Source organism: Salvelinus namaycush, unplaced genomic scaffold, assembly GCF_016432855.1.
Source record: "Salvelinus namaycush isolate Seneca unplaced genomic scaffold, SaNama_1.0 Scaffold497, whole genome shotgun sequence".
Taxonomy (NCBI): Eukaryota; Metazoa; Chordata; class Actinopteri; order Salmoniformes; family Salmonidae; genus Salvelinus; species Salvelinus namaycush.
In genome coordinates, this window is record NW_024061194.1 from 70,001 (window position 1) to 95,000 (window position 25,000).

General features: G+C 43.2%; 1 protein-coding gene across 1 annotated transcript in view; it reads left to right on the forward strand.

Moving 5' to 3' along the window:
* LOC120041637 (voltage-dependent T-type calcium channel subunit alpha-1I-like) overlaps positions 1-25,000 on the forward strand; it is a gene marked incomplete at both ends in the record, with an annotated part of 136,114 nt that overhangs the window by 39,170 nt on the left and 71,944 nt on the right. The window contains 3 exons of the mRNA XM_038986503.1: positions 10,828-10,925; positions 19,789-19,948; positions 24,676-25,000. The exon at positions 24,676-25,000 is cut by the window's right edge and continues 18 nt beyond it. Of these exons, the coding sequence (XP_038842431.1) occupies positions 10,828-10,925; positions 19,789-19,948; positions 24,676-25,000 (583 nt within the window). The remainder of the gene's footprint in view (positions 1-10,827; positions 10,926-19,788; positions 19,949-24,675) is intronic.

The following is a 25,000-nucleotide window of genomic DNA, read 5'->3' on the forward strand; positions in this document are numbered from 1 at the left end:
TAAATCAATGGTCTAGCCTCTCTCCTCTCCCCAGTAAAGCAGCAGATTTACAGTAGCAATCATCACTCTGGGTTCATGAATTATGGAGCTATACGGAGCTATATGGAGATACAGTATACAGCTATGCAAATGTTGATCTGTGGCAATATGCAGCTACTGTTTAATAATATGGAAATGTTGATCTGTGGCAATATCCAGCTACTGTTTAATAATATGGAAATGTTGATCTGTGGCAATATCCAGCTACTGTTTAATAATATGCAAATGTTGATCTGTGGCAATATGCAGCTACTGTTTAATAATATGGAAATGTTGATCTGTGGCAATATCCAGCTACTGTTTAATAATATGGAAATGTTGATCTGTGGCAATATGCAGCTACTGTTTAATAATATGGAAATGTTGATCTGTGGCAATATCCAGCTACTGTTTAATAATATGGAAATGTTGATCTGTGGCAATATGCAGCTACTGTTTAATAATATGGAAATGTTGATCTGTGGCAATATCCAGCTACTGCTTAATAATATGGAAATGTTGATCTGTGGCAATATCCAGCTACTGTTTAATAATATGGAAATGTTGATCTGTGGCAATATCCAGCTACTGTTTAATAATATCGAAATGTTGATCTGTGGCAATATCCAGCTACTGTTTAATAATATGGAAATGTTGATCTGTGGCAATATCCAGCTACTGTTTAATAATATCGAAATGTTGATCTGTGGCAATATGCAGCTACTGTTTAATAATATGTAAATGTTGATCTGTGGCAATATCCAGCTACTGTTTAATAATATGGAAATGTTGATCTGTGGCAATATGCAGCTACTGTTTAATAATATGGAAATGTTGATCTGTGGCAATATCCAGCTACTGTTTATGATAATATGGAAATGTTGATCTGTGGCAATATGCAGCTACTGTTTAATAATATGGAAATGAGGAGATAGATCTGACTGTTCATATATAGTCCATTGTGAGACCAGGGACGATTATGAGTGAATGGTTTGATTCACCAAACCCCCTTTCTTTCAGTGTCTTTACTACTGCTGTATATATCCTCCATCTCTCTATCATCTCTCACTCTATCCTGTATCTCTCCATCGTCTCTCACTCCATTCTCTATCTCTCCATCATCTCTCACTCTATCCTCTATCTCTCCATCATCTCTCACTCTATCCTCTATCTCTCCATCATTTCTCACTCTATCCTCTATCTTTCCATCATCTCTCACTCTATCCTCTATCTCTCCATCATCTCTCACTCTATCCTCTATCTCTCCATCATTTCTCACTCTATCCTCTATCTTTCCATCATCTCTCACTCTATCCTCTATCTCTCCATCATCTCTCACTCTATCCTCTCTCATCATCTCTCATTCTATCCTCTCTCTCGCTCCATCTCTCACTCACTCAGTCCTCTCTCTCTCCATCTCTCTCACTCAGTTCTCTATTGCTATCATCACCTATCACTCTATCCTCTCTCCATTTCTCACTCTCTATCCTCTTTCTCTCCATCTCTCACAATATCCTGTCTCTCTCCATCAACTCTCACTCTATCCTCTCTCACTCCATCACCTCTCACTCCATCTTAGGTGTATGTGTGTATCTGTGAGGTAAGCCTTCTACTCTGCCTCTCAAATATTATCCACATCCCCTCATCACTGTTAAGGCTGTTACATAACTCCACTGATGAGAAACACAACAGACAGAATACAACAGAAGCATATCAGAAGCATTGTAACAGTAGCATCCTTCAGATAGTGAGACTTTATTGCTTGTAATCAGCTCCAGACTGGGTGTGTGTTCTGAGAGAGGAGAGATCAGCTTACTGCCTGACTGACTGACTGACTGAGGGGCTGGCTGACTGACTGACTGATTGACTGGCTGACTGACTGGCTGACTAACTGGCTGACTAACTGTCTGGCTGACTGGCTGACTGACTGCATGGGGAGATCATAGGGAGTTTTACTGGTGCTTGTCTATACAAAACACACTTCAACTCACTGACTCGTATTTTATTCAAACTATTCAAGACTCATGATTATGCATGGGTGACTGTTCTCACAGACTTAAACACAGCATTCTAAGTCCGGTGACATACACGTGTGTGTGCGTGCATGCGTGCGTGCGTGCGTGCGTGCGTGCGTGCGTGCGTGCGTGCGTGCGTGCGTGCGTGCGTGCGTGCGTGCGTGCGTGCGTGCGTGCGTGCGTGCGTGTGTGTGTGTGTGTGTGTTGGAGACGATTATGCCATCGCTCAAAGATGAAATTGACATAATGGGGATTGTCAAGCAGAACATGTTCTCCTCAGACACTATTCTTGGAGCTTGGATCATTCCACCCTCTCTCTCTCCACAGCCAGGTCACCCGTGATACAAGTCAGTATTCAACATCCATCCCTGTCTGAAGACGTTGGGAGATGACGTGGAAACTCTGATTACAAAGATTGCAAGTTCGAATCCAACAATAGGAAGTCTTTTTAGATTTTTGTTTTAAGCCTATCCCAAACCTTACCCCTTACCTTAACCATTCTGAGTTAATGCTTAACCTTAAGATTTCGGAGTTAAAGCCTAAACTTAACCCTAACCTTAAGAATTCTGAATAAATGCCTAAACTTAACCTTAAATGTTATTTTTGCAACAACTTCAAAATTCTACGTTTCCGAAACATGGACAAACGTCTAATTCTGGCGTGAGACTGTGAGAACTAGCTGCTCTCCATCCCTCCACCCTCTCTCACTCCCTGGCATTATCACAACTAATATCTAGTTCCCTTTCCCTGTTCACCCTTTCCTTTCCTCTTTATCCCTCTCTATTCTCCTCTCATCACCTCTCCACCTTCCTCTCCCACCTGTCACCCTGTTGTGGTACCTCTCTGCATGACACCCCTCCATTTTAAGCCCACTAAGATGGAGGTCAGTGGACACAGGAAGCACAGGCAGCTTTAGCTATATTATATCCTTTAGCTTATAGCTGCAAAGTGTTCTGTACTGTGTAACCACTAAACCATAACACCTAGTAGACTCAGCAACAAAAATAAACGTCCTCTCACTGTCAACTGCGTTTATTTTCAGCAAACTTAACATGTGTAAATATTTGTATGAACATAACAAGATTCAACAACTGAAACATAAACTGAAGAAGTTCCACAGACATGTGACTAACAGAAATGGAATAATGTGTTCCTGAACAAAGGGGGGGGGTCAAAATCAAAAGTAACAGTCAGTATCTGGTGTGGCCACCAACTGCATTAAGTACTGCAGTGCATCTCCTCCTCATGGACTGCACCAGATTATCCAGTTCCTGCTGTGAGATGTTACCCCACTCTTCCACCAAGGCACCTGCAAGTTCCCGGACATTTCTGGGGGGAATGGCCCTAGCGCTCACCCTCCGATCCAGCAGGTCCCAGACATGCTCAATGGGATTGAGATCCGGGCTCTTCGCTGGCCATGGCAGAACACTGACATTCCTGTCTTGCAGGAAATCACGCACAGAACGAGCAGTATGGCTGGTGGCATTGTCATGCCGGAGGGTCATGTCAGGATGAGCCTGCAGGAAGGGTATCACATGAGGGAGGAGGATGTCTTTCCTGTAACGCACAGCGTTGAGATTGTCTGCAATGACAGCAAGCTCAGTCCGATGATGCTGTGACACACCGCCCCAGACCATGATAGACACTCCACCTCCAAAACGATCCCGCTCCAGAGTACAGGCCTCGGTGTAACGCTCATTCCTTCGACGATAAACGCGAAACCGACCATCACCCCTGGTGATACAAAACCGCGACTCGTCAGTGAAGAGCACTTTTTCCCAGTCCTGTCTGGTCCAGCGACGGTGGGTTTGTGCCCATAGGCGACATTGTTGCCGGTGATGTCTGGTGAGGACTTGCCTTACAACAGGCCTACAAGCCCTTAGTCCAGCCTCTCTCAGCCTATTGCGGACAGTCTGAGCACTGATGGAGGGATTGTGCGTTCCTGGTGTAACTCGGGCAGTTATTGTTGCCATCCTGTACATGTCCCGCAGGTGTGATGTTCGGATGTACTGATCCTCTCTTTTTCTCACCCTCCTGGTTTTTGAGCCTTGCCTGTCCTGATCCTGAGCCTGCCTGCCGTCTTGTATCTTTGCTTCTGTTTCTGTAATAAACATTGTTACTTCGACATGGTCTGCATCTGGGTCTTACCTGATCCTGATAGTGAGAGCTTGTTGATAACCTATCAGAATGGACACTATGATAAAGACTACATATTAAAAACGGGATGCTATGGTGCACGTCCTGCTGTACATCCCTGTTGTCGTGACAATGTCTCCCAAATGGCACCCTATTACCGATTTAGTTCACTGTATAGGGAATAGGTTGCCATTTGGGACGCACATAATACTTCCTAAATGATGGGTTGTGGTGACTTAGTATTAGATCGCCGTGCAGTTTAAAACGGCATGGGCTAAAGGCTGTAGATTGGTCACAACACAACAATGTATTACCACTGGTATAGCTCACTGAACTAAAGCTGATTGTCTGATATCCATATAGCCAGCTGTATTCCCATCAGAATGCGGTGTGTCCAGGGCTGTGATCAGCAGCACATGAACATGGGCCTCTGAATGAGTTATATTGTAGAGTAGATTGGCTGTGTCTGGTGTTAGACTTGGCAGGCCTTGCTGCCACTGCATTAATGTATTCCACCCCAGGCTCTTTTCATGGTCCCCACACACACACACACACACACACACACACACACACACACACACACACACACACACACACACACACACACACACACACACACACACACACACACACACACACACACACACACACACACACACACACACGGAAAGATAAAGCACCATGGCCATTCTGTGAAAGTGGTTTAGGTTGCAGGGCACAAACAGTTTTAACATGCTGAGAATGAGTAGCTAACAGATGTCTGACTCTTAGTAAACCACAACATCCTGCAGGCATCACTTACAGAGACCACTTTCTATCCATCTATTTCTCTCTCTCTCTGTCCTTTTCTCTCTACCTCTCCCTCTGACTCTCTCTCTGTCCTCTCTCTCTCTCTCTACCTCTCTCTACCTCTCTCTCTACCTCTACCTCTGATTCTCTCTCTGTCCCCTCTATCTGTCCCCTCTCTCTCTGTCCTTCTATCTCTACCTCTGACTCTCTCTCTGTCCTTCCTTCTCTCTCTACCTCTGACTCTCTCTCTGTCCTTCTCTCTCTCTCTCTCTCTCTCTCTCTCTCTCTCTCTCTCTCTCTCTCTCTCTCTCTCTCTCTCTACCTCTACCTCTACCATTACCTCTGACTCTCGCTTTCTCTCTCTCTCGCTTTCTCTCTCTCCCTCTCTGTTCTTCTCTCTACCTCTCCCTCTGACTCGCTCTCTACCTTTCCCTCTGACTCGCTCTCTGTCCGTCCTTCTCTCTTTCTTTCTTTCTTTCTTTCTTTCTTTCTTTCTTTCTTTCTTTCTTTCTTTCTTTCTTTCTTTCTTTCTTTCTTTCTTTCTTTCTTTCTTTCTCTCTCTCTCTCTCTCTCTCTCTCTCTCTCTCTCTCTCTCTCTCTCTCTCTCTCTCTCTCTCTCACTGCCCCACCCCTCTCTCTCTCTCTCTCTCTCTCTCTCTCTCTCTCTCTCGCTGTCCCCCCCTCTCACTCTGTCTGTCTCTCTCTGCCTCTAACTCTACCTCAATTCATTTCATTTCAAGGGGCTTTATTGGCATGGGAAACATATGTTAATATTGCCGAAGCATGCGAAATGGATAAACAAATGTAAAATAAAAGTGAACAGTAAATATTACGCTCAAACCAGTTCCAAAATAATAGAGACATTTCAAATGTCATATTATGTCTATATACCGTGTTGTAACGATGTGCAAATAGTTAAAGTACAAACAATGTATTACAATGTTGTTTGTTCTTCACTGGTTGCCATTTTCTTGTGGCAACAGGTCCCAAATCTTACTGCTGTGATTGCACACTGTGGTATTTCACCCAATTTCACCCAATAAAAAACCCAATAGGGAGTTAATCAAAAATTATTTGTGGGTCTGTGTAATCTGAGGGGAATACAGTTGAAGTCGGAAGTTTACATACATTTAGGTTGGAGTCATTCAAACTTGTTGTTCAACCACCCCACAAATTTCTTGTTAACAAACTATAGTTTTGGCAAGTCGGTTAGGACATCTACTTTGTGCATGACGCAAGGAATTTTTCCAACAATTGTTTACAGACAGATTATTTCACTTACAATTCACTGTATCACAATTCCAGTGGGTCAGAAGTTTACATACATTAAGTTGACTGTGCCTTTAAACAGCTTGGAAAATTCCAGAAAATGATGTCATGGCTTTAGAAGCTTCTGATAGGCTAATTGACATCATTTAAGTCAATTGGAGGTGTACCTGTGGATGTATTTCAAAGCCTATCTTCAAACTCAGTGCCTCTTTGCTTGACATCATGGGAAAATCTAAATAAATCAGCCAAGACCTCAGATTTTTTTTTTTAGACCTCCACAAGTCTGGTTCATCCTTGGGAGCAATTTCCAAATGCCTGAAGGTACCACGTTCATCTGTACAAACAATAGTACGCAAGTATAAACAACATGGGACCACGCAGCCGTCATACCGCTCAGGAAGGAGACACGTTCTGTCTCCTAGAGATGAACGTACTTTGGTGCAAAAAGTGCAAATCAATACCAGAACAACAGCAAAGGACCTTCTGAAGATACTGGAGGAAACAGGTACAAAAGTATCTATATCCACAGTAAAATGAGTCCTATATCAACATAACCCAACAAGGAAGAAGCCCCTGCTCCAAACCCACATAAAAAAGCCAGACTACAGCTTTCAACTGCATATGGGGACAAAGATAGTACTTTTGGAGAAATTTCCTCTGGTCTGATGAAACAAAAATAGAACTGTTTGGCCATAAATGCCCATCGTTATGTTTGGAGAAAAAAGGGGGAGGCTTGCAAGCCGAAGAACACCATCCCAATCATGAATCACGGGGGTGGCAGCATCATGTTGTGGGGGTGCTTTGCTGCAAGAGGGGCTGGTGCACTTCACCAAATAGATGGCATCATGAGGGAGGAAAATTATGTGGATATATTGAAGCAACATCTCAAGACATCAGTCACGAAGTTTAAGCTTGGTTGCAATGGGTCTTCCAAATGGACAATGACCCCAAGCATACTTCCAAAGTTGTGGCAAAATGGCTTAAGGACAACAAAGTCAAGGTATTGGAGTGGCCATCACAAACCCTGACCTCAATCCTATAGAAAATGTGTGGGCAGAACTGAAAAAGCGTGTGCGAGCAAGGAGGCCTACAAACCTGACTCAGTTACACCAGCTCTGTCAGGAGGAATGGGCCAAAATTCACCCAACTTATTGGGGGAAGTTTGTGGAATCCTACCCGAAACGTTTGACCCAAGTTAAACAATTGAAATGCAATGCTACCAAATACTAATTGAGTGTATGTAAACTTCTGACCCACTGGGAATGTGATGAAAGAAATAAAAGCTGAAATAAATCATTCTCTCGACTATTATTCTGACATTTCACATTCTTAAAATAAAGTGGTGATCCTAACTGACCTAAGGCAGGGAATTTTTACTAGAATTAAATGTCAGGAATTGTGAAAGACTGAGTTTAAATGTATTTGGCTAAGGTGTATGTAAACTTCCGACTTCAACTGTATGTGTATCTAATATGGTCATACATTTGGCAGGAGGTTAGGAAATGCAGCTCATTTTCCACCTCATTTTGTGGGCAGTGTGCACATAGCCTGTCTTCTCTCGCCTACGGCGACCTTTCTCAATATCAAGGCTATGCTCAATGAGTCTGTACATAGTCAAAGCTTTCCTTAATTTTGGGTCAGTCACAGTGGTCAGGTATTCGGCCAAATATCATTCTAGTTTGCTTAGTTTTTTGTTGTTAATTCTTTCCAATAGTCAAGTAATTATCTTTTTGTTTTCTCATGATTTGGTTGGGTCTAATTGTGTTGCTGTCCTGGGGCTCTGCGGGGTGTGTTTGTGTTTGTGAATAGAGCCCCTTACCAGCTTGCTTAGGGGACTCTTCTCCAGTTTCGTCTCTCTGTAGGTGATGGCTTTGTTATGGAAGGTTTAGGAAACGCTTCCTTTTAGGTGGTTGTAGAATTTAACGACTCTTTTCTGGATTTTGATAATTAGCGGGTATCGGACTATTTCTGCTCTGCATATATTATTTGCTGTTTTACATTGTACACGGAGGGTATTTTTGTAGAATGCTGCATGCAGAGTCTTAATTTGGAGTTTGTCCTATTTTGTGAATTATTGGTTGGTGAGCAGACCACAGACTTCACAACCATAAAGGGCAATGGGTTCTGTAACTGATTCAAGTATTTTTTGCCAGATCCTAATTGGTATGTCAAATGTTATGTTCCTTTTGATGGCATAGAAGGCCCCATCTTGCCTTGTTTCTCAGATCGTTCACAGCTTTGTGGAAGTTTCCTGTGGCGCTGATGTTTAAGCCGAGGTATGTATTGTTTTTTGTGTGGTCTATGGCAACGGTGTCTAGATGGAATTTGTATTTGTGGTCCGTGCGACTGGACCTTTTTTGAAACACCATTTTTTGTTTTACTGAGATTCACTGTCAGGGCCCAGGTCTGACAGAATCTGTGCAGAAGATCTAGGTGCTGCTGTAGGCCCTACTTGGTTGGGGACAGAAGCACCAGATCATCAGCAAACAGTAGACATTTGACTTCAGATTCTAGTAGGGTGAGGCCGGGTGCTGCAGACTGTTCTAGTGCCCTTGCCAATTCGTTTATATATATGTTGAAGAGGGTGGGGCTTAAGCTGCACCGCTGTCTCACCCCACAGGCCTGTGGAAAGAAATCTGTGTTTTTTGCCCATTTTAACCAAACACGTGTTGCTTGTGCATGTGGACTTTATAATGTCGCATCTTTTTTCCCCCGACACCACTTTCCATCAATTTGTATAGCAGACCCTCATGATAAATTGAGTCAAAAGCTTTTTTGAAGTCAACAAAGCATGAGAAGACTTTGCCTTTGTTTTGGTTAGTTTGTTTGTCAATTATGGTGTGCAGGGTGAATGCGTGGTCTGTCGTACGGTAATATGGTAAAAAGCCAATTTGACATTTGCTCAGTACATTGTTTTCACTGAGGAAATGTACAAGTTTGCTGTTAATGATAATGCAGAGGATTGTCCCAAGGTTGCTGTTGACGCATATCCCACGGTAGTTATTGGGGTCAAATTTTTCTCCACTTTTGTGGATTGGGGTGATCAGTCCTTGGTTCCAAATATTGGGGAAGATGCCAGAGATGAGGATGATGTTAAAGAGTTTATTTTATATTTTATCATTTCATGTAGGATACCATCAACATCAGAGGTCTTTTTGGGTTGGAGGGTTTGTATTTTGTCTTATAGTTCATTCAATGTAATTGAAGAATCCAGTGGGTTCTGGAAGTCTTTAATAGCTGATTCTAAGATGTGTAATTGATCATGTATGTGTTTTTGCTGTTTGTTATTTCTTATAGAAACAAAAAGATTAGAGAAGTGGTTTATCCATACATCTCCGTTTTAGATAGATAACTCTTTGTGTTGTTGTTTGTTTAGTGTGTTCCAATTTTCCCAGAAGTGATTAGATTCTATGGATTCTTCAATTACATTGATCTGATTTCTGACGAGCTGTTCCTTCTTTCTCTGTAGCGTATTTCTGTATTGTTTTAGTGATTCACCATAGTGAAGGCGTAGACTCAGGTTCTCTGGGTCTCTATGTTTTTGGTTGGATAGGTTTCTCAATTTCTTTCTTGGGTTTTAGCATTCTTCATCAAACCATTTGTCATTGTTGTTAATTTTCTTAGGTTGTCTGCTTGACATTTTTAGATTTAATAGGGAAGCTGAAAGGTCAAATATACTGTTTAGGCTTTCTACTGCCAAGTTTACACCTTCACTATTACAGTGAAATATTTTGTCCAGGAAGTTGTTTAAAATTGATTGAATTTGTTGTTGCCTAATTTTCTACACTACTTTACTTCCATCTATAGCATTTCTTAATATTGTGCAGGTCCCTTGGCTTTGATGCCTCATTATTGACTATTGCTCTGTCCAGGTAGACTGTGATTTTTCTGTGATCTGATAGGGGTGTTAGTGGGCTGACTGTGAAAACTCTGAGAGACTCTGGGTTGAGTTCAGTGATAAAGTAATCTACAGTACTACTGCCAAGAGATGAGCTGTAGGTCTCTCTCTCTTTCTCTGCTTCTCTGCCTCTCCCTTACACTCTTTCTCTTCTTTTAGTCTGTTGATACTGTGGGTACTGCAAAGATGCTCCCATAATTGTACAATTGAATTAAAATGATATAATAATTCATAGCTCTCTCCCCTCTACCCTTCCTTCCCTCTGCTTCAAAGATACTCTGAGACAATACCTTACTGTCTGAATGAGAATAAACACTCGCTCTGATGTGAGCACATTATAAATGGGAAAACCGTATATGCACTCATATCTGCCATTTCGGATCATGGGTTAACCCAGCAGTTCATGAGTTAACCCATGAGTTAACCCCACAGTTGCTTTGGTGCAGTGTTGTGGCAGGCTTAGATCCTGAAACTGGGATGTAACCTGTAGACGGATTGGAGAGGCACTCAGAGATCTTGCCTGAGGGAAAGAGCCCTCTTGGGCCTTGCTGTATATGGATGGATTTAAAATGAGATTCTGTAGAACAAATGGGAACTGAGAATGTGTCAGTGAGTCATGTGTACAGCAAATGCTCTCTCTCACACACACACACACGCACACATATAGTTCCTTGACTCCTATGTGTGTTTCTCTCTGTGTAGGATGGTGGAGTACTCGTTGGACCTGCAGAACATCAACCTCTCAGCCATCAGGACAGTCAGGGTCCTCAGACCCCTCAAAGCCATCAATAGAGTACCCAGTGAGTTCTGTCTCGCTGTCTCTCTCTCTCTCTCTCTCTCTTTCTCTCTCTCTCTCGTTCTGTCTCTTTCTGTCTGTCTCTCTGTCTGTCTGTCTCTCGCTCGCTCTCTCTCTCTGTCTTGTTTATCTCTGTTTGTCTGTCTGTCCATCTGTCCATCTGTCCGTCTGTCTGTTTGTGTCTGTCACTGTCTGTCTGTCTGTCTGTCCGTTTTTTTGCATGTGATGTCTACACTGAGTGTACAAAACATTAGGAACGTCCACTCTTTCCATGACATAGACTGACCAGGTGAATACAGGTGAAAGCTATGATCCCTTATTGATGTAACTTGTTCAATCCGCTTCAATCAGTATAGATGAAGGGGAGGAGACAGGTTAAATAAGGATCTTGGCCTTGAGACAATTGAGACATGGATTGTGTATGTGTGCCATTCAGAGAGTGAATGGGCAAGACAAAAGATGTAAGTGCATTTGAACAGGATATGGTAGTAGGTGCCAGGCTCACTGGTTTGATTGTGTCAAGAACTGCAACGCTGCTGGGTTTTTCACATTCAACAGTTTCCCGTGTGTATCAAGAATGGTCCACCATCCAAAGGACATCCAGCCAACTTGACACAACTGTGGGAAGCATTGGAGTCAACATGGGCCAGCATCCCTGTGGAACGGTAGAGTCCATGCCCCGACGAATTGAGCCTGTTCTGAGGGCAAAAGGGGGGTGCAACTCAATGTTAGGAAGGTGTTCCTAATGTTTTCTCCATTCAATCAGTACAGTCATTGTATATGTCCTTAGACTTTGCTGTGACCCTCTACTCTGTTCTAACTGCATAACCCCAGGACAGTGCTGTTTGATCTGAGCAGCCCATCTCCTATCAGATGCCCTCTACTACAACCTTGTCCCTTACAGATTTACATATCCTCCTGTAATGTAGATCACTCTTCTCTCTCTGACCCAACCCCATCCCTCTCAAATACAACTCTGTTCTCAGACAAAATTGTAAACGCCTATTGATTTTCCCCTTACCTCAGACAGCTTCTAATCATCGTAAGCACCAATTAGCCGTTCAAGCGAGGGTCAGCTAATCTCTCCATTCACTTCCAGTCAGTGAAAGTGATAGCATTTATCTGCTAATGCTAACAGTGGCTAACAGTGAATAACACACAGAGAGTGGTATCAGTGAGACTCAGGTAGCATTTCCTTATCTCCTCTTTACAAGAGCTGCCTGGCTAATAGCGGCTAAAACTGATATGCATGCTGTAAGCTAGTGAGACAGTGTACTGAAACACAGTGAAACAGGACATGTTCCAAACAGCTGTCGTCCTTATCCTTGCATCCTTTACTTGTTTCCTTTCCTTTCCCCCAGAGCTAATAGCGTAATGGGCCAAGCTAATGGTAAAGAAACACAGATCAGTGCTAACGCTAATGGACTAATGGTGTGGAAACCGAGAGACACAGAGAGGTGTGCTGGAGTCATCAGTCTGCAGGTACATTTAGTGAGTGCAGGTGTTCTATGGCACAGTCTGTCTTTAATGAGAATTATTGGCGGGTAGAGAAACCGGTATTTATAAACACATAAAACACACACATGCACACACCACACACACACACACACACACCTCCAACTCGCCTCTCTCTGTGATGAGAATTAGTGAAGACATTACTCTCTTGTCTGGTCCATTACACACACACAGATTAATCCTAGCACTAATTACCTGGGAAAACAGTTTTCCTTGAGTGCTGACGATAATTCCCAATCAGAAGACACATTCCCAAACATAATAGAGATTTGGGAGCTCTGAACACTCTGGTCCCTTATCAATGTTTCAGTGGGTGTTGCCACCGGGGTAACTCATTAAATATGAATGGTAATTGAATTAGTGCATGTCATTGCCTCGCTCCGCCAGCTGATAGGAAGTTATAGGGAATAGGGAGGGGTGATACTGATAGTGATGTCATGTTTGGGGAACTGATATAGGCAGACTGGTGACTGGTGCATATGTGTAAACAAACACACTAATACACATGCTGGGACACACATGTGTGTGTGTGTGTGTGTGTGTGTGTGTGTGTGTGTGTGTGTGTGTGTGTGTGTGTGTGTGTGTGTGTGTGTGTGTGTGTGTGTGTGTGTGTGTGTGCGCGTGCGCCTGTATTTGTATGAGTGCTCGTGTGTGTGTATATATATATATATGTGTGTGTGTGAGCGCTCACTGTGTAGTATAAACATATGGTTGCACCCAGGGGAATGGATAACTGATGAGTATGTCCACACCTCCCTGCATTAGGCCAGATAGGGGTGAGATACAATAGACGTAAAGCAATTGCTTGACATGAGGTCATTTTGACCAAGTTAATATACACAGACAACATTGGCTGAGATTGACCCCAGAGAGACCCAATTTGTACCCTTCCTAGAAGATGAATAATAGTGTAGTCTCTCTCTCTCTCTCTCTCTCTCTCTCTCTCTCTCTCTCTCTCTCTCTCTCTCTCTCTCTCTCTCTCTCTCTCTCTCTCTCTCCAGTTGACACCCCCTCCTTCCTTTTCTCCATTTCTGTGCTACTCTCAGACCCTGCCTCATTTTCTTTACGTCCATCCTTCCATCCCTCCATCTATCCATCCCTGCACCTCTCCACCCAATAAAGTTGAATGTGATTCTGTGTTAATGAAGCACCTCTGGGATCCAACACATTTAGATCCTCTCAGAGCCAGGAGTAGAGCAAACGCATACTGCCCTTTTATTTATCACCCTGTATGTAGCCAGTATCACCCTGTATGTAGCCAGTATCACCCAGTATGTAACCAGTATCACCCAGTATGTAGCCAGTATCACCCTGTATTTAGCCAATTTAACCCTGTAAGTAGCCAGTATCACCCTGTATGTAGCCAGTAACACCCTGTATGTAGCCAGTAACACCCTGTATGTAGCCAGTAATACCCTGTATGTAGCCAGTAACACCCTGTATGTAGCCAGTAACACCATGTATGTAGTCAGTATAACCCTGTATGTAGCCAGTAACACCCTGTATGTAGCCAGTAACACCCTGTATATAGCCAGTAACACCTTGTATGTAGTCAGTATAACCCTGTATGTAGCCAGTAACACCATGTATGTAGCCAGTAACAACATGTATGTAGCCAGTAACAAGCTGTATGTAGCCAGTAACACCATGTATGTAGCCAGTAACACCATGTATTTAGCCAGTAACACCCTGAATGTAGCCAGTAACACCCTGTATGTAGCCAGTAACACCCTGTATGTAGCCAGTCACACCCTGTATATAGCCAGTAACACCTTGTATGTAGTCAGTATAACCCTGTATGTAGCCAGTAACACCATGTATGTAGCCAGTAACAACATGTATGTAGCCAGTAACAACCTGTATGTAGCCAGTAACACCCTGTATGTAGCCAGTAACACCCTGTATGTAGCCAGTAACACCCTGTATGTAGCCAGATACACCATGTATGTAGCCAGATACACCATGTATGTAGCCAATAGCATCCTCCATCTAGCCAGTAACACCCTGTATGTAGCAAGTAACACCCAGTATGTAGCAAGTAACACCCTGTATGTAGCCAGTAACACCTTGTATGTAGTCAGTAACACCCTGTATGTAGCCAATAACACCCTGTATGTAGCCAGTAACACCCTGTATGTAGCAAGTAACACCCAGTAAGTAGCAAGTAACACCCTGTATGTAGCCAGTAACACCTTGTATGTAGTCAGTAACACCCTGTATGTAGCCAGTAACACCCTGTATGTAGTCAGTAACACCCTGTATGTAGCCAGTAACACCCTGTATGTAGCCAGTAACACCCTGTATGTAGCCAGTAACACCCTGTATATAGCCAGTAACACCCTGTATGTAGCCAGTAACACCCTGTATGTAGCCAGTAACACCTTGTATGTAGTCAGTAACACCCTGTATGTAGCCAGTAACACCCTGTATGTAGCCAGTAACACCCTGTATGTAGCCAGTAACACCCTGTATGTAGCCAGTAACACCCTGTATGTAGCCAGTAACACACTGTATGTAGTCAGTATAACCCTGTATGTAGCCAGTATAACCCTGTATGTAGCCAGTAACACCCAGTATGTAGCCAGTATTACCCTGTATGTAGTCAGTATAACCCTGTATGTAGCCAGTAACACACTGTATGTATCCAGTAACACCCTGTATGTAGTCAGTAACACCCTGTATGTAGCCAGTAACACCCTGTATGTAGCCAGTAACACCCTGTATGTAGCCAGTAACACCCTGTATTTAGTCAGTATACCCCTGTATGCAGCCAGTAACATCCTGTATGTAGCCAGTAACACACTGTATGTAGCCAGTAATACCCTGTATGTAGCCAGTAACACCCTGTATGTAGCCAGTAACACCCTGTATGTAGCCAGTAACACCCTGTATGTAGCCAGTAACACCATGTATGTAGCCAGTAACACCATGTATGTAGCCAGTAACACCATGTATGTAGCCAGTAACAACCTGTATGTAGCCAGTAACAACCTGTATGTAGCCAGTCACAGCCTGTATGTAGCCAGTAACACCCTGTATGTAGCCATTAACACCCTGTATGTAGCCAGTAACACTCTGTATGTAGCCAGTAACACTCTGTATGTAGCAAGTAACACCCTGTATGTAGCCAGTAACACCCTGTATGTAGCAAGTAACACTCTGTATGTAGCCAGTAACACCCTGTATGTAGCCAGTAACACCCTATATGTAGCCAGTGTAACCCTGTATGTAGCCAATAACACCCTGTATGTAGCCAGTAACACCCTGTATGTTGCCAGTAACACCCTGTATGTAGCCAGTAACACCCTGTATGTAGCCAGTAACACCCTGTATGTAGCCAGTAACACCCTGTATGTAGCCAGATACACCCTGTATGTAGCCAGTAACACCCTGTATGTAGCCAGTAACACCCTGTATGTAGCCAGTAACACCCTGTATGTAGCCAGATACACCATGTATGTAGCCAATAGCATCCTCCATCTAGCCAGTAACACCCTGTATGTAGACAGATACACCCTGTATGTAGCCAGTAACACCCTGTATGTAGCCAGTATAACCCTGTATATAGCCAGTAACACCTTGTATGTAGCCAGTAACACCTTGTATGTAGCCAGTAACACCCTGTATGTAGCCAGTAACACCCTGTATGTAGCCAGATACACCCTGTATGTAGCCAGTAACATCCTGTATGTAGCCAGTAACACCATGTATGTAGCCAGTAACACCCTGTATGTAGCCAGTAACACCCTGAATGTAGCCAGTAACACCCTGTATGTAGCCAGATACACCATGTATGTAGCCAGATACACCATGTATGTAGCCAATAGCATCCTCCATCTAGCCAGTAACACCCTGTATGTAGCCAGTAACACCCTGTATGTAGCCAGATACACCCTGTATGTAGCCAGTAACACCCTGTATGTTGCCAGTAACACCCTGTATGTAGCCAGTAACACCCTGTATGTAGCCAGTAACACCCTGTATGTAGCCAGTAACATCCTGCATGTAGCCAGTAACACCCTGTATGTAGCCAGTAACACCCTGTATGTAGCCAGTAACATCCTGTATGTAGCCAGTAACACCCTGTATGTAGTCAGTAACACCCTGTATGTAGCCAGTAACACCCTGTATGTAGCCAGTAACACCCTGTATGTAGCCAGTGTGCCCCGTTCAAAGCCCACGGTGACGTGGTGTTATTGAGGACGTGTAGTAATGAGTAGGATTATGTTTTCACATGCAAAAGTGATGCTTATGATGAAAACACTTTAGCTGCCTTCCTAATGAAAACTAGTTTGGTAAGAGATGTTGTATGTTTTTGGACGATGCTGTTGACAACATGACCAAGCAGTGCAGATTACTGTTCCATTTGAGAAGGGCACTCCTGCCATGACGTGGTGCAGCAGTATGTCTAACAACAGAAACATCTGTAGAACAACACATTGATCTCTTGCGAAATGCACAATTAAAGGGGAGTTCCACCAAAAAAATCTACATTTTTTTTCAGACTTCAAAAAGTGTCTTTTGATGTGATTTAACTATTGACATGGACTCAGGACATCCATTTTCGTTGTTTCTCTGTGAAGAATTATAATAATTGTCCCTCTATAGGTACACATACATTAGTCCCTCTATAGGTACACATACATTAGTTCCTCTATAGGTACACATACATTAGTCCCTCTATAGGTACACATACATTAGTTCCTCTATAGGTACACATACATTAGTTCCTCTATAGGTACACATACATTAGTTCCTCTATAGGTACACATACATTAGTCCCTCTATAGGTACACATACATTAGTTCCTCTATAGGTACACATACATTAGTTCCTCTATAGGTACACATACATTAGTCCCTCTATAGGTACACATACATTAGTTCCTCTATAGGTATACATACATTAGTTCCTCTATAGGTATACATACATTAGTCCCTCTATAGGTACACACACATTCGTTCCTCTATAGGTATACATACATTAGTTCCTCTATTGGTACACATACATTAGTTCCTCTATAGGTACACATACATTAGTTCCTCTATAGGTACACATACATTAGTCCCTCTATAGGTACACATACATTAGTTCCTCTATAGGTACACATACATTAGTTCCTCTATAGGTACACACACATTAGTTCCTCTATAGGTACACACACATTAGTTCCTCTATAGGTACACATACATTAGTTCCTCTATAGGTACACATACATTAGTTCCTCTATAGGTATACACACATTAGTTCCTCTATAGGTACACATACATTAGTTCCTCTATAGGTACACATACATTAGTTCCTCTATAGGTACACACACATTAGTTCCTCTATAGGTACACATACATTAGTTCCTCTATAGGTACACATACATTAGTTCCTCTATAGGTACACATACATTAGTTCCTCTATAGGTACACATACATTAGTTCCTCTATAGGTACACATACATTAGCTCCTCTATAGGTACACATACATTAGTTCCTCTATAGGTATACATACATTAGTTCCTCTATAGGTATACATACATTAGTTCCTCTATAGGTACACATACATTAGTTCCTCTATAGGTATACATACATTAGTTCCTCTATAGGTACACATACATTAGTTCCTCTATAGGTATACATACATTAGTTCCTCTATAGGTACACATACATTAGTTCCTCTATAGGTATACATACATTAGTTCCTCTATAGGTGCACATACATTAGTTCCTCTATAGGTACACATACATTAGTTCCTCTATAGGTACACATACATTAGTTCCTCTTTAGGTACACATACATTAGTTCCTCTATAGGTACACATACATTAGTTCCTCTATAGGTGTACATACATTAGTTCCTCTATTGGTACACATACATTAGTTCCTCTATAGGTACACATACATTAGTCCCTCTATAGGTACACATACATTAGTTCCTCTGTAGGTACACATACATTAGTTCCTCTATAGGTACACATACATTAGTTCCTCTATAGGTATACATACATTAGTTCCTCTATAGGTACACATACATTAGTCCCTCTATAGGTACACATACATTAGTTCCTCTATAGGTACACATACATTAGTCCCTCTATAGGTACACATACATTAGTTCCTCTATTGGTACACATACATTAGTTCCTCTATAGGTACACATACATTAGTCCCTCTATAGGTACACATACATTAGTTCCTCTATAGGTATACATACATTAGTTCCTCTATAGGTACACATACATTAGTTCCTCTATAGGTACACATACATTAGTTCCTCTATAGGTACACATACATTAGTTCCTCTGTAGGTATACATACATTAGTTCCTCTATAGGTACACATACATTAGTTCCTCTATAGGTATACATACATTAGTTCCTCTATAGGTACACATACATTAGTTCCTCTATAGGTACACATACATTAGTTCCTCTATAGGTACACATACATTAGTCCCTCTATAGGTACACATACATTAGTCCCTCTATAGGTACACATACATTAGTTCCTCTATAGGTACACATACATTAGTTCCTCTATAGGTACACATACATTAGTTCCTCTATAGATATACATACATTAGTTCCTCTGTAGGTACACATACATTAGTTCCTCTATAGGTACACATACATTAGTTCCTCTATAGGTACACATACATTAGTCCCTCTATAGGTACACATACATTAGTTCCTCTATAGGTATACATACATTAGTTCCTCTGTAGGTACACATACATTAGTTCCTCTATAGGTACACATACATTAGTTCCTCTATAGGTACACATGCATTAGTTCCTCTATAGGTATACATACATTAGTTCCTCTGTAGGTACACATACATTAGTTCCTCTATAGGTACACATACATTAGTTCCTCTATATGTACACATACATTAGTTCCTCTATAGGTACACATACATTGCCAGTCTCCACTACTCTTCCTCATTACTGCCATCAGCTGTCTTTATGTCATCATTACGGGACATATCTGCCCCATGTGCTCATGTACTAATCATGTTTCATTATGTAATCAACGTGGGCCAGGTCCAACGGTAGCCTGTCATGTGTCATAATGCCATCACTTGGGGATATGGGATATGTGACTGGTCCACCATCCACCTATATGGACAGAAACATGTCTATGCTACTTTTGGAAGGCCTGAATGTCCTGTGTTCTGTGTCCATATGTTTTGTGTCTGTCTGTGTGTTTTAGATACAGTATGTGTTTCCTGCTGTTTCTACTCAACAATATTCTCATTTTATATGAGTGTGTGTATTATAATGCAAGTGTGTATGTTTGTGTGTATGTGTGTGTGTGTGTGTGTGTGTGTGTGTATATTATGATGCATGTGTGTATGTTTTAGGTATGCGTATCCTGGTGAATCTCCTCCTGGACACTCTGCCCATGCTGGGAAACGTCCTCCTGCTTTGTTTCTTCGTCTTCTTCATCTTCGGCATCATCGGAGTGCAGCTGTGGGCGGGATTACTGAGGAACCGATGCTACCTCGAGGAAAACTTCACCCTGTGAGTGACTGTGTGTGTGAGTGTGTGTGTGTGTGTGTGTGTGTGTGTGTGTGTGTGTGTGTGTGTGTGCGTGCGTGCGTGCGTGCGTGCGTGCGTGCGTGCGTGCGTGCGTGCGTGCGTGCGTGCGTGCATGCGTGCGAGGGAGTGTTAATTTGATCATGGTGTGATTTATTCTCAACAAGACTACCTCCTCCCAGTCAGTAGCTGTACATGATTAAATTCCCGGTCACCTCTCCATATTCATGACCGGGATGTAACGTGAATGCCCACCCTAACCTTGCCAATGACAGAATGGCACTGTATGTGAGTGAAGTCAGTGAGTGAGTGGGTCTGTACGTGTGTGTGTGTGTTCTCCTGGTGAGGTATAATCTGATTCAGAGGGGTGTCTGTGTTCCTGACAGTGTCTCCTTCCAGAGTGTGTGTTCTCTCTATGCTGACCTCAGCTTGTATTAATCATTGGTCTAATGCCAGAGAGAAAGAGGACCAATGTCCAATTTTGTATCTGTTTTATTCAACATTTATTTAACTAGTCCTACGTGGCTGACTGTCCCTCAGTGAAACTGTAAACACTCCAAGTTGGAGGTCACCTTTCAGAAAGGTGTAAGATAATGCTGAAACCCTATAGCCATGTCTTACTAATGTTAAACACCTTTTGCATAAATGGTGGACACTTTAAGCACTGCAAAGAGTGTGCAAATCTGTCATTAAGGTAAAGGGTGGCTGTGGTGTTATGTGTCAATAACATTTAGACTACGTTACCCAGCAGGCTATGCGGGCGCGGGAGATGGTTAAAGAATGCCTTGCATGGCTAAACATGGAGTTTTCTAGCTGAAGTATATGTTCATTAAAAGTAGTTAAATCTACGCCCCGGTTTGTCATTATATAAGGAACAAACATAACAGTGGCTACTTTGAAGAATCTCAAATATAAAATATATATAGACTTGTTTAACACTTTTTTGGTTACTACATGATTCCATATTTGTTATTTCATAGTTTTTATGTCTTCACTATTATTCTACTATGTAGAAAATAGTCAAATTAAAGAAAGACCCTGGAATGAGTACATGTGTCCAAACTTTTGATTGGTACTGTGTGTGTGTATATATATATAAATATAAATGCAATTTGTACTATATGTTTAGAAATTGTAAGTGCTTAAGATGCCGTTCTTTAATTAGTTAAATGTCCATGGCAGCTTTCAGATGGGAGCTTTAGCTTGTGTAGCAGAAAGCTCAGCTCAAGGATAGTATTAACTAATGCTAAGGGTTAGCCAGAGTGGTTGGATGCTTAATTGAAGGACCCTTGTATATTAGCCAGGGAGTATGCTAATGGTGAGATGAGAGGTTGCATTGGGAGGTGGTTAACTGGAGTAGCTGAATGTTACAGCGGAGGACAGCACACCTCTCCTGGTTTATCTACATCTCTCTCCTCTTCCTCTACTATTGTTGCCCTCTCTCTCCACCTCTCTCCTTCTTTCTCCCCCTCTTTATCTTCCTCTCCTTTCTCACTCTCACTCTCCCTCCCTTTCAACTCCCTTCTTGCATTACCTTTCCTTGTCATTATCTCTCTTCCCTCCCTTTCTTTTCACCTCTCTCTCTCCCCTGATTTTTCTCCTTCAACCTAGCTACACCAACAGACTGCACACATCTCCCTCCCTCCATCCTTCCATCCCTCCATCCCTGGCTGACAGGTGTTTTCTCAGTGGCTTGCTGCTCTGTGCTGAGCCGTGCTGATGCATGCTGTGTTGGGCTGTAGCTAGGCTCCTGGGCCGTGCTGATGCATGCTGTGTTGGGCTGTAGCTAGGCTCCTGAGCCGTGCTGATGCATGCTGTGTTGGGCTGTAGCTAGGCTCCTGGGCCGTGCTGATGCATGCTGTGTTGGGCTGTAGCTAGGCTCCTGAGCCGTGCTGATGCATGCTGTGTTGGGCTGTAGCTAGGCTCCTGAGCCGTGCTGATGCATGCTGTGTTGGGCTGTAGCTAGGCTCCTGGGCCGTGCTGATGCATGCTGTGTTGGGCTGTAGCTAGGCTCCTGGGCCGTGCTGATGCATGCTGTGTTGGGCTGTAGCTAGGCTCCTGGGCCGTGCTGATGCATGCTGTGTTGGGCTGTAGCTAGGCTCCTGGGCCGTGCTGATGCATGCTGTGTTGGGCTGTAGCTAGGCTCCTGGGCCGTGCTGATGCATGCTGTGTTGGGCTGTAGCTAGGCTCCTGGGCCGTGCTGATGCATGCTGTGTTGGGCTGTAGCTAGGCTCCTGGGCCGTGCTGATGCATGCTGTGTTGGGCTGTAGCTAGGCTCCTGGGCCGTGCTGATGCATGCTGTGTTGGGCTGTAGCTAGGCTCCTGGGCCGTGCTGATGCATGCTGTGTTGGGCTGTAGCTAGGCTCCTGGGCCGTGCTGATGCATGCTGTGTTGGGCTGTAGCTAGGCTCCTGGGCCGTGCTGATGCATGCTGTGTTGGGCTGTAGCTAGGCTCCTGGGCCGTGCTGATGCATGCTGTGTTGGGCTGTAGCTAGGCTCCTGGGCCGTGCTGATGCATGCTGTGTTGGGCTGTAGCTAGGCTCCAGGCGGTGGTTCACTTCTCATTCACGCTCCACTACCCCAAAGCCTCCACTGTCTGACTGGGCCACGGACTCCTCCTCCTCCACCGCCATCTCTCCATCTTTTTAATACCTCTCTCCCTCTCTCTCTCTCACACTAGTTCTTGCTGTTATACTGCCCCTCTCTCTTTCTTTAGCTTTGTTGTACTTTCCATCATATTTCTCACTCTCTTTCTTTCTCTCTCTCTCTCTCTCTCTCTCTCTCTCTCTCTCTCTCTCTCTCTCTCTCTCTGTCCTATCCTAGGAATACCTAGGATAGGATAAAGTAATCCTTCTAACCCCCCCCCCCCCCTTAAAAGAGTTAGATGCACTATTGTAAAGTGGTTGTTCCACTTGATATCATAAGGTGAATGCACCAATTTGTAAGTCGCTCTGGATAAGAGCGTCTGCTAAATGACTTAAATGTAAAATGTAAATGTCTCTGTCTCTGTCTCTGTCTCTGTCTCTTTCTCTCGATACCATCACTGTGCATCTCTTTAAGGGTTTCATAATGCATGTCAATGTTGTGTGTTTGTGCCTGCTTGCATGGTCCATGTGTGCGTCTGTCCCTCCACCTGTCCATATATGTGTGCATACTGTTACACAGGTCCATATATATGTCACCTTAGCTTCCCTTTAGCGTCAAATGAACAGGAAACAGTGCAGCCAGTCTGATCAGACTGGTGGTTATTGATCCTGTTGTGGTTCTCAGTATATCTGTGGTCAAGGACAAAGACTATATGTCAGCAGAATACAGCCTGGTATTGAGGAGGAGACAGAACAGACAGACTGGTGAAGGAATGACACCCAAAGGATATGAGCCGTTTACCCTTAGTCAATACAATACTAGAGCCCTAATGCTTTGCTCCTGAGGGGTGTCGTGTATATGTGTGACCTATGGGTGACCTATGGGGTGTGTTCCTTTCATGGTGTTCCTTTCATGGTCAGAGAGAGAGAGCATGTAGAGAGAGGAGAGGAGAGGAGAGGAGAGGAGAGGAGAGGAGAGGAGAGGAGAGGAGAGGAGAGGAGAGGAGAGGAGAGGAGAGGAGAGGAGAGGAGAGGAGAGGAGAGGGTTATTTCTCTCAAACAGACAGATTAATAGTCAGTCTGCTCTCATATAGAGGAAACAGGACACACATATAAAATGGAAATGACTAGTTCCACATCAACTGATGGTAATCATTTAAAGTCTGGTTTGGTATTTGTACAAAATACTAAATCACCTGCCCGGGTACTCAGATTGCAGAAGTGTGTGAATGGCATGTTTAAGAACTCTGGTGGTGAAGAATATGATGCTCCAAGAGTTGGGTTTGTGGCGGACCGGAGTCTGTTCAAGTGAGTAAATGAGCCCTACACACTTCTGCTCCCCCTTCTCTGTCTTCCTGTTTCTGCTAGTATCCTGTGATAAAAATAGTCAAAATACATGAGGAGTTTGGAATTGGGTAAGTGTCATGAGAATTTTGTTCTCAATGTTCATAAACTGAACTTCAATTAAACTACTCGGTCTGTTACCAATAATTTGTAGGGTTCTTGTTGAAATGAAACAGACAGAGGCCAGTCTACAATAGTCAGAATGTTTATTTACGAGAGATCTGCCCATCCTTACATGTACATTGGTTTATATACCTCTCATTTCATCATAACTGTCCCTCCTCCTCTAAGACAATGACAATATAGTTCACAAGTCTTCTCCTTCTCATACATTGTCTGCCACCTGTTATACAATCTACTACAAGCCCAAGGTTTCTCCCCTCCCTGGGTGGGGACAGAATGTCCTGTAAGGAACACAGTAGTACAGCTTGTCTGTCGATAGCTCCTCTTATCATTTGTTTCACACTTGCACCCTGCTTACATACTAAAAAGGAACAAAACATCCTTGTTCTAATTCTGACTAAAACTACACACATCGGATTTAGATTTATGATTCTAATAAATTTCATACAATCATACAGTGACAGGGTAGAATTCTGTTAGTTATAGTTCTACGTTAAATGTATACATCATTTAGTGATTATTCATAAAAATCATAACAGTAAGTGTGTGTGTGGCGTGTTAATGTGTGTGTGTGTGCATACATCTTTGTGTGCTTACGTGTGTGTGTGATCACACATGCATGTTTATAACACACTCTTTCTCTCTCTCTTCCCCCTCCCAGTTCGTCAGGTCTGACCCTGCCCGCCCCTTACTACCAGCCGGAGGAGGATGACGAGCGCCCCTTCATCTGCTCTCTGGCCCAGGATAACGGGATCATGTCGTGTGGTGACGTCCCGGCCCGGAGGGAGGGGGGAAGGACCTGCTGTCTGGACAGGGAGGATGCCTACCACCGCCAGTCCCTGGGGCTCATCCCTGAACCACTAGTCAACAGTTCAGCCAGTGCAGTGGGTCTCTGTATCAACTGGAACCAGTACTATACTAGATGCCATACTGGACATAATAATCCACACAAGGGGGCGATCAACTTCGATAACATCGTATACGCC